Source organism: Plasmodium knowlesi (genome assembly GCF_000006355.2).
Source record: "Plasmodium knowlesi strain H genome assembly, chromosome: 11".
NCBI classification, from domain to species: Eukaryota; Apicomplexa; class Aconoidasida; order Haemosporida; family Plasmodiidae; genus Plasmodium; species Plasmodium knowlesi.
This window is the reverse complement of record NC_011912.2, coordinates 1,019,073-1,029,501: the sequence shown is the minus strand read 5'-3', so window position 1 is coordinate 1,029,501 and position 10,429 is coordinate 1,019,073. Positions and strand designations below refer to the sequence as shown.

At 35.0% G+C, this 10,429-nt stretch overlaps 3 protein-coding genes across 3 annotated transcripts; 1 reads left to right on the top strand and 2 right to left on the bottom strand.

The window, feature by feature from the left end:
- Window positions 1–435: 435 nt before the first annotated feature.
- PKNH_1121500 (choline/ethanolaminephosphotransferase, putative) lies at window positions 436–3,243 on the bottom strand (the record flags this gene model as incomplete). Its single annotated transcript, XM_002261356.1, has 11 exons — window positions 436–696; window positions 909–1,003; window positions 1,195–1,251; window positions 1,395–1,468; window positions 1,661–1,729; window positions 1,856–1,944; window positions 2,067–2,177; window positions 2,297–2,359; window positions 2,522–2,617; window positions 2,762–2,902; window positions 3,109–3,243. The coding sequence occupies 11 exons, from the start codon at window positions 3,241–3,243 to the stop codon at window positions 436–438; spliced, it is 1,191 nt and encodes a 396-aa protein (XP_002261392.1).
- Window positions 3,244–5,624: 2,381 nt separating this feature from the next.
- PKNH_1121400 (protease, putative) lies at window positions 5,625–7,981 on the top strand (the record flags this gene model as incomplete). Its single annotated transcript, XM_039114134.1, has 8 exons — window positions 5,625–5,642; window positions 6,065–6,167; window positions 6,309–6,390; window positions 6,519–6,718; window positions 6,940–7,192; window positions 7,321–7,395; window positions 7,486–7,574; window positions 7,740–7,981. 8 exons carry the CDS (start codon window positions 5,625–5,627, stop codon window positions 7,979–7,981), a joined length of 1,062 nt encoding a protein of 353 aa, XP_038969754.1.
- A 788-nt stretch (window positions 7,982–8,769) lies between these two features.
- Window positions 8,770–9,669, bottom strand: PKNH_1121300 (conserved Plasmodium protein, unknown function; the record flags this gene model as incomplete). Its single annotated transcript, XM_002261354.1, has 1 exon — window positions 8,770–9,669. The coding sequence occupies one exon, from the start codon at window positions 9,667–9,669 to the stop codon at window positions 8,770–8,772; it is 900 nt and encodes a 299-aa protein (XP_002261390.1).
- Window positions 9,670–10,429: the final 760 nt, after the last annotated feature.

Below are 10,429 nucleotides of genomic sequence, written 5' to 3'. Positions count from 1 at the left end.
ATAAAATGAACCAGGTGGAGAAATGAAGCGTCTTTTTTTTTTGGCAATAATCACTTTCATTTATTTCTTTAAGATCCAGCCGCACATGCACACGCACATACGACATAGATACATATACAATTTATAAACACTGTGAAGTAGGCATATTGCTAAATGTAACTATTCCCTTTTGTGCCAATTTCAAAAAACACGTAGGTTAAAAGAAAAAAAAAAAAAAAAAAAAAAAAGGTGAAATTTAAAAAGGTGTACATTAAAAATTTATATATATATGCATGCATATATGTGCACACATAAGTACTTGTGATATGGGTTGGAAAAGCCAAAAAGAAAAAGGTTAGCATAAAGTGCACATATATTGGGTGGGTCATATATCTGTAAAATACGCATAAGAAAAAAAGCTCGTTAATATTCACTACTTTTTATTCTTATTCATTTTTATGCCCATTTTCCGCTCATTATTTTTTTCTTCTTGTTGAACAAAAAGGTGATGTTGAGCTCCTTGCAAATATTTCCTATTATGGTGTACGCATAATCAAACAAGTAAACGAATCCGAATACCATCATGTAATATAATATGTACGCTTCGTTAAAAACGGCCATTTTTAAAATGTGATGGTTGAATCGGCGCTTCATGAATAGCAAAATAATGCATAGATAGTAGAAGATGATGGGGATAGGGAAGGAATCCATTTTGGTCTGCGAAGTGAAGGTAGAAAAAAAAAAAAAATATATATGTGACAAATGAAGACGTATTAACCATGAAATGTAATTATGGCATATAGTGGCTTATTGCCGCAGCTCCGTTTTTTAGGCACTAGGTTGAGAGAAATGGTTTCAAATAATGCACACATGCAAATGTGCGTATATATATATGCATATATACACACTATGAGTGTCCATAAAATTACCTTTAATACGGTGGACATATTCATGTGCAAAGTGTAGAAGGCCGAGAACAGTGCTATCACTATGTAGCAAATGAGTTCATTCTTGACAGTTAAGGCTGAAAAAGAAAAAAAAAAAAAAAAAGGAAAACACACATGAGTAACAGTTCTGTGCAAAAGAGTGGGGGGAAATTAATGAGAGCTAATATTAAAACTCTATTAATTTTCGCCGTAAAAACATGGCCTTCGTTTGCTCCACTTTTTTTCCCATTGCTCTATCCCTTTTCATTTTTTTCACTTTGCTTCTTACTTGATTGGTAAAAGTAGTACTGCAACAACATGAAGATGTAGAAGAACACCAATTGGACTGTAAAAAAAAAAGGGGGGAAATGAGGGAGAGGGAAATTTCAAAATTTTTAAAACAAAATGGTGGAATCCGTTACAACGCATTTATATGTAACTCATATATAACGTAATCATAAGATGCGCGTTTCGATGATTGAAACTCACTTGTGGCTTCTTTTCTCTTTTTCTTAGCCGTCTGCAATCCCATGTAGGTGCTTCTCGCGATGGTGAGTATAAGGCTGGAAAAAAAAAAAAAAAAAAAGTAAACAATTTGTAAAAGTTGACAAACTCGTGCCATATTGCCGCACAACTCGAAGCGAGTTCTTTCGGCGGATGCTCATATTTGGGAATCATATGCACGGGTACTGGTTGTTATTGTTCACAAATATTCCCTAATCAAACGGGACAAGTTTTCCTCATTTTTTCCTTACAAAAAGAACACCGGGATTACAATAAGGTGGGTGAGTTTTATGCTTAAGGCAGCTTTTCCAAAAAGGGAGCTGAATAGGAAAAAAAAGGGGGGGAAATGATGTATATAGAAGTTGTTTAAAGCAAATTATGAATCTTTTTGATTAAGCAGATAGGGATTTTTCTTTTCTTTTTTCTTCCATTTTATATGTTCGAACCGAAGGCTTCCTGGTAATAAATCTTTCAGTGTTGTCTTGTTAAATAATGCCGCTCCTTTTAATCCGCGAAGAATGCACACCGTTATAACCTTCAAAAAAGGAAGTAAAATTGGCAACAATACAAATATGTATGTAAATATGAAGAACTCATGAATGCAAATAAAACACATCTCCTATTTCACTGTTCTTTTTTCCCCTCCCCTTTTTTTACCATGACATGTGATTCTGTGATTCCCATGGAACCCAAGGACGTGTTGTAAACCTTTGTATAATGTTCCATCCAAGAAAACATGAACGTTTGTAATTGGACTGCTGACAATAGCTGCAAATGATAAAAATAGGGGAAATCAAAAGGTAGACATTGTATTTCTGCTTGCACATGCGTTTTTTTCATTTTATTTATTTATGTTCCTATATATCTTAATCCAATTTTGTATTTACTGCAAAGAAAAGTAATCCCTTTGGAATGCTCGCTCCTTTTCCAACAATAAAAATGAACAAGGACTGAAGAGGAAAAAAAAGAAAAGAAAAGATGCAGATGAGTGGTGAGGAGCAAGGAATTAAGTGATAAAAAATGTAATAAAATAATCAGTAGGTAAGAAGGCGACTTAATTGGCAATACAAAAGCGTTGTGTCTGATCACTAAAAAGGGAGACACGCGCATACCGATGTTATGGAGTCACATCCATGGTCAAACAGTTGCCCCAAGGGGGAACTCGTGTTTGTTCTTCTTGCTTGTTTTCCGTCTAGCGCATCGAATGTCTACAGGGAAAGGAAATTGTGAGCGCAAAAATTTAGCCATGTATGGGTGGGGGGGGCATGCGTTGGAGAATCAAAGTAGGTCGTCTATCTCTGTTCAGAAAAAATGGCTTCATTGCTGTACTGCAGAAATCGATGGAGTCTTACTTGGTACAGGAACAAAAAGAAGGCTATGTATAAGTATATGTAATCATTCTTCTTGTTGGACAGGTCAAAAAGGTACATAAGAAAAAAAGCCACCGTGGAGCATAAGAATCCTAGGAGTGTCAAAAAATTAGCTGTTACTGACTAAAAAAAGGAAGGGGTGGGGGAAGGAGGGCAAGGAATGCGATGAAATGAAAATGTACGAAATTGCTCATACTGGGAGTATGATTATAGATAAAAGAATGGGAGTTAGTCACATAATAGTTACTACACCAAAGAACAAACGCATGTACACAACAGACGACTCGATAGTGAATCTGGAAGGCGGAGGGTCTGGGGGGCTGCATTACCTTGGGGACCAGCTTGATGCAGAGATTCCAGTAAGCATCAAAAATGTTATCGAGTAGCGAATGTCCACCACTCTTATACACATACGATTTACAGTTAGCGTAAACGCTTTTATTTAGATTTAAGAAGATCCCCATCTTGGTCAACACGCGAACGAGATAAACAAATATTTAAAAGGTATATAAAAAGTAACGTTGATATATATTATTGTACAGAAAAATGAAAAAGTAAAATATGGCAAAATATAATGTCACTCCAAAATGGTAATATGTAAATTTGTCATTTTTTCATTAAAACATGAAAAACCTTTATAAAAAGGAAAGCAGAACAACTTAGGATTATTTATTAAATTTTATTTTTACTCTCATAATTTTTTTCCCAATCATTTTATAAATATATTTTTATAGCTATTTTTATGTATTTTTAAAAAAAATTGTTCGACCTAAAATTTTTTTTTTTTTTTTTTTCTTTTTAACCTTCAATGGTAGTAAATGATTTAAATAAAATATAACCGGGTAAAAAAAAAAGCATGACATGAAAAAAAAAAAATGGCTAAGCGTTTTAAAAAAAAAGCGAATTTGAACGGCGCCGTATAAAAGCAAAAATTATGTAATGATAAAAAAAAGCATTAGGCACAGAATTTGCGCAGAACTTGCGTTCATATAATGGTACATTTTATATATATATATATATAAAGTAATAATATTATATTCATTATATACGCTACATTATATGTATATATATATTATATATATATATATATATATATATATATATATGTACGCGTGCTATACGAGCAGTTGTGCGCGTACGCGCTTTAAAAGCACCTTTATCAAAATTAGCGAATTTTACTGAAGAGTAAAAATAATCAATGAATCCATATCTAGCAGAAATAAAATGCTTCCTTTTGTTTGACAAAAACCTGCGGCGCATATATTATTGAGAAAGCGTTTTTTGGCATCCCCCAATTGTGACAATTATTTTCAAAGTACTCCTTTTCATGTATAGCATATATTTTTCTTCACCGCGAATCTTAACATGTTTTACCTTTTTTTTTTTTTTTTTTTTTTTTTTTTTTTTTTTCTTTTTAATTAAATATACATATACATATATTGTTCAACTTTCCAAGATGAGCGGAGGGGGCAATTCGTCATACAGCTTTATGTTCTGTACGTAAGGAACCATACAACGTACGGTAGTACGCCGCAACGCGGAGCTGCAAAAGAAAAGGCGGAATGAAAGTGATGTGTCACAAAATCACATCGAATTGAATTGTGGATAAGCCATATTGGCATATTAGCCGCAAACACGTGTATAAACATATGTATATTTCATTTCATTCCTTTTCATTTTACCCCCAATTCCTGCCCTTTTTTGGTTTTATGGGAGAGAGGCACAACTGAACAGAATTTACCTTAAAACTGAAAATTTTCGCACCACGTTTTTGCAAAATAAGAATATGGTTCATGTGACATTATTCTCACAAGTAAAATACGATATAGAGGTTAGTTTGGACCCATTTGGTGGTAGATAATTGTTCTCCCCAGGTTGAATTGAAAATTTTGGCATTTATGCCTTTTTCCTTCTTTTACATTTCTCTTTGCTTTTTTTACTTTTCGTTGTTCTCTTTCTTCTTTCCAACCATTTTTATCTCTATCGATCACCTAAGGTACTGACCCATGCTGTTAATATATAACCCGTCTGTTGGGAAGTATAATATCCTTTTCCTAATCATTAAAATCGAAAGGCTCAAAAGAATGAATATGTAGTCTCTGTCCTGCTATGCATTCGGCTGTTCTATCATTTAAACTTGCAAAGAATCACCCCTAAATAATCACAAAATTTTAAAAAAAAAAATGTTCCAGCGCGTGTCTGGAATGGTTTCGACACGCTGTCCCCCAACAGTACGAAACTAACAATCATATTCGGTAACCTTCACATAGGTGTATTTTTTTTGTCATTTTTTTATACGCAAGAACAAAAAAAAAAAAAAAAAAAAAAAAAAAAGAATGCGAACTGTTTGGGAAGAGACGTACAAAGTGAACGTGAAATGAGCATTAACGTGGTTTTTTTCTTTTTTTCCATTTTTTCGCCCACTTTGTCCTATTTCTCCCCTACATTGATTCTTTTTCCTGTGTGTGTGCACATGTCATATGGTAAAAACAAACAGGACTAACACCACAACTTGTATGGCCCGCAAAAAAAAAAATATATATATATATACAGTGCGCCAGCTTGGCAAGGTGTAGGTGTCACTAGGTACAACGCATTTCACTCGCACTGTTCATATGTGTATATAGATAGACATATAATTCTTCCACTCATGCTTTAGCATGCTTTATTTAAAATTTTTTTTTACGTTTATTTAATTTTCTATTTTTACTCTCTACTTTAATGATGAGGATGCAGAACTTATTCCATTTTTGCATTCCCTCTTCTCTGTTCATTTATCCATTCTCGTGCAAAAAAACTGAAAATTTTTTCAAAATAAAGGTCTACACGCCCAATCCGTTTTAAAATGCATTATGAGGAATTGGTATGTAAACAGGAACATTTTCGAAAATATGCATATGGCACGTATGCAACTTCCAAAGAGAAGAAAAGGAACGCCAGCGCGAGAATTTTTAAATTCCTCGCTATGTAGATTTTTAGTAGTTCTGTGTTGAGTCCATACATATATAAAGTGATTATTAAATGTTAACAAATGTCTTTAAAAAGAAAGAAAAAAAAAAAGGATAAATGTTATAATAAATAAACCATTATACATATACAAAATGACACCTATTTGTTGTCTTTTTTTTTTTTCTTTTTTATGCCATCTAAAATTTGTTTAAGCGATGGGTATTTGAACAAAAATACGGAGTGCCCACTAACAAATTGCTTTAGTGTGCGTTCGCTCCTTAGGCTACTCATTAATTCCCTTCCTTACCTACGCAAAAACATCCCTGCACATTGTAGACAAACAACTACTGCGAAGGAGGATCAAAAAATATAGAGAGGATTTCCCTTTCGGGGTGTATGCGTCTGATGTACTGCTTTTTCTCGATAACATTTCTGATAAGTAATTTTTCAATTCCCCTCATATATTTGTGGATAAGCATCACTCTCCTTGTTGGGCTGGAATGAGCTCCCCGCGTTTTAACATTAGGTCATACTGTTCCTTTCTTATTTTATTATATCTATTTTTTATTATTCTTTATAGTTTATTCTTGTGCCACCATCGGAAAAAATGGAATCATCTGCTTACTTCTATCCTTTTCGCCGAGTTGTGCTTACCTATATCTGTTAGAAGAAAAGATCCCATGTTATTCCTTTCACATTTGGATTTCCCAAAAGACACATCGGTGCCCTCACATATAGAATGTGAAAATATAAACAGATTACACTTTCTTTTATTTTTCCCTCCACGCAGGTTTGGAAGACAAATAAAAAGAAGAATACAAATTGTGCATGCTGTCGAAATGATATTGTACGGAGCTGTACTGTCCGTTTTTTTGGCGGGCAACTTAGAATATATCTTTTCTTTATTTTTTTTTCATTTCTGTTACATATGTTTTGTGAAAGACATCAGAGGGATTCTTCTTCTTATGTGTTCAGTGGTGGTATTTTTTTGTAAGGAAATAAAGAAAAGAAAAAAAAAAAAAATAGCGAATAAATTTGAATAGCATAAAGGAAAAAAATGAAAAGTTCGTCGGCATTGGCCAATTTGAGCGTACTACTGTGCTATCTCCATTCACTAGGAAGGAAGTGTTAATCCGCCAGGCATAGAAATATACACCGTATAATATCCATACGTTTATATGCTTTTCCGCGTGTGAATACTCAACCCGCAGACTTCTTCCTGGTAGTGGCGTACGTGGAGGAAGTGTCTAAACTTCTTCCAATGTTTTTTGTTCAAATGAATGAGAAAAAAAGCAAAAATGAGTATCTAGAATTACCCCTCGTTGACAGCATGAGCTTCTTAAATCAAGAGGGACATGAAGCAGACCATGAAGAAAAGGAAGATACCTGGGTGGATAAATTCAGATACATTTATGCAAATGACATACTGGAATATATATATTTTTCCTTGTGCTCATCCGCCGGGTTATTCTTTCACTTTAATTAAAAATTGCCAACTGATTCTGCTGTCCATCTATTTAGTCCATATATGTGTTAAGTACCCCATTTCTTACCCTCTTTCTCGTGAACACTTCCTCCCCCCAATTTATCAGATTTTCGAGTACCGAAAACTTACTTTACGCTGCGCAGGCGACAAGCCAGAACTTCTTATCGATAATTGTGTTAAGGTAAGACGACTATGCCTACAAGTGTAGGTTATCCTATTACGTTTACCATTCCTGCTCATTTTTTTTTTTCTTTATAATCCCTCTATGTAGAAATTTGATCTGTGTGCTCTTCCACATGAGCTGTTCCGGAGTAGCTTCTTACAATATTGCCTCGCGAGTGAATCATAAAAGCAGGAACGGTTAAGAAATAGGAGAAAAATAGCTAGCATTTTTACAAGGTGCACAGTACATCTCTGCAAAGAAGTGCATCTTGGATATTACAATCACATTTGCATATAAATAAAAAGGGTGTAATGGTGTCTATATTTCTCATTTTTTTTCTCCTGTCCATTGCATATTTACAGGTTGTGTTGCAAATTTGCTGAGCGTCCTCGGATGTCTATTCACTTCTTCCCTCTTCCATGCATTGTATGACTACTCCATATTTTTCAGTTCCTTAAGTATACCGACCTATCAAGCTTCCTTTTTGACCCTCCTGTTTGTGTATTGCTTCTTCTGCATGCTGCTCATATTTTCCGTTCTTGTGGGGCGCTCCGCGAATGCCATACGGGGGGGTTCGCTCTCGCGCATAAGCGGAATTGACTAAGCATGTGTGCACCCAAGTGAGTACCCATGTACGTAGTAGGGGCATATTTGCAACGGTGCGTGCCTCACCTTCAGCATTCATTACATTGCCCCTTTCTGCGAAATTTGTCTTTTTATATTTTTTTCGTCATCTCCTAATTAAAAGAACTACCACCCAGGATATTTGTGTATGTGTTGTTTTTAAAAGACTACTATCAATTGGGTAAATGCGTCATTCGTGAGAACTGCATTTTGTTAATTATTCATTTTTTCCCATTTGGGATGACAAAAAACATACCCAAGTTGAAAAAAAAAAAAACAAAAAGAAAAAAAGAAAAAGGTTCATCGAATGTGTTGAGCATTTCCCCAATTTGTGCCACGAAATAGTTATACCTTGGCGTGTAGGAGAAAAAATTTTCAATGTGCAATGGAATCATGCGGGGAAAAGAGCTCCTCCACACACATTTTTTCTCTTTCCTTTTTCATTATCAACCTTACGCGAGAAATCAGGCCTGCACACAACAAAATATACACAATGAAAGTTCTACTTCGTGAATAAACAAACTATTTTGACGATGCAGATGACGTTACTTAACTGTGACCCTCCTGTGTAGGTGTAGAGTGCACACGTAAGCGGAGACTATCACTGAATAACGAACGTAAGGGAAAGTGGCCAAAAAAAAAATAAGAAAAAAAAAAAAAAAAAAAAAGGAATCTCCCAATGGGGCAAATTCACGTATAGACAGGTTAAACAGCCCACAAACCTTACTGATTAGATGAAATTTCTCGACTTAGAATCCCCAGTGGCATTTATAAATCTAAACTCAGATCAGTGATCACGATAAGCACCTTCCAGTTGCCAGAAGATTCGAATTGCCCCAGTTTTAAAGCAAACCAACATTTGTTGTAAGGCACGATAATTTTAAATATGCCAACATCGTCTTTATTATTTCTGCATTCGTTCAGAATATTCAAAGCTTTGGTCAATGTTTTAATATATATAACTTTTTTCAAATTAAAATTCCCATTATTTTGGTCCTTTTCCTGTTTGGCTTGCTTGTCCATAAAATCTTTCAATACGTAATTATTTTTCAGCGTTGTTACATTCGTCGTGGTTATGGAATCCAGGAGGAACACAACATCACAATGCTTGTTGGCAATATGGAAGTTTAGTTCCACTTTTTCCGACTGAAATTTCGAGTAAGTATTTAAAATTTTGCAACATTTTTTCAATTTGCAATTTATGGAGAAGGCATTTTTATTCACCTTCACATTTGGAAAGGCAGTTAGCGAGGGGTTAATAAGTTCTATTCCACATTCAAACTTCTTTAAGGCATCTGTCACGCTGCACTGATGCTTGAACAATAAAATGCATATTCCATTTTTATCAAATAAATCAATAGTTATTTTTGTACTCTTTGAAACGTTCTTAAAAATGTCATATATTTGGAAAATATAAACGAGGATAATAATTTGATTGTTTGTGGCGCTTTTTAAAATAAAATTATCGTAAAATAAATCATCCATATTAATCTTTATAAATATTTCTACGTGATTCTTCTCGTTTCCAAATATGTACAGATATTTTTCCGAGAATTTAAAGCACAGGAAGGAGTTTTCCACGGCAAAGGACGAGAAATCCTTCAACCCCTTCAAAATGTGTGAAAAGTCGTCTATACCATCAGGCTTGAACTCCGCATGGAGCTTCATTGCGCAGAAAGGGCGATGTGGATAGAAAATGAACAAAAAACGATTGCAATGAAGAAATAATTGGGAAAACGAAATAGGGCACACACAAATGGACGTTCCTTAATGCGTCCTTATTTTAACTGCTACACTTTGCAACTATTTTTAAAATATCCTTTGTGTTATTCTGCGAATTCGGGAAGTTAATTTTAATTTGTATGCCGCGTGGGAGATGCCTCTGTTGTACTTTCTCCTCCTGCGAATTTCACCTTTTCATGCACCGCCTCACACGTATATATGTACATTCAATCGCGTGTTTCGGCGTGCGTGCGATGACTGGTGGGTTCGTTCCGATGTTTATGCGTTATATCGTGGAACCCTTCCCCGGTGTTCTTTCTGTGAACCTTCCACTTATGACGTTTTTTCACGCAGGCTCATTTTCTTTTCCCTTGGTATGCTTCCTACAAAGTTGCAATGTTTTTGTGGGAATGGCATTCTTCGTTTGCCCTCTGTTGATCCATAGTTTATGGCATTTGGTTGCCCAAAATATCCCCAATTTTTGTAGCTTCTTCTTTTGTTTGGTTCTCACGGGGTTACCCTTAAGAACTTCCTTCTTCGGCAACTAATCTGGTAGTTAATTATTTTTTAACAGCGGACTGCTAAATGCAGTTGCAACGGAAAATTGAAATGCAGCGACGCTGTATTTTTACGCACTCATGGGCGTGTGCACAACGCCTGTATATCCACATTTTATTCCAATAGTACGCGCACGTTTGTTACCCTT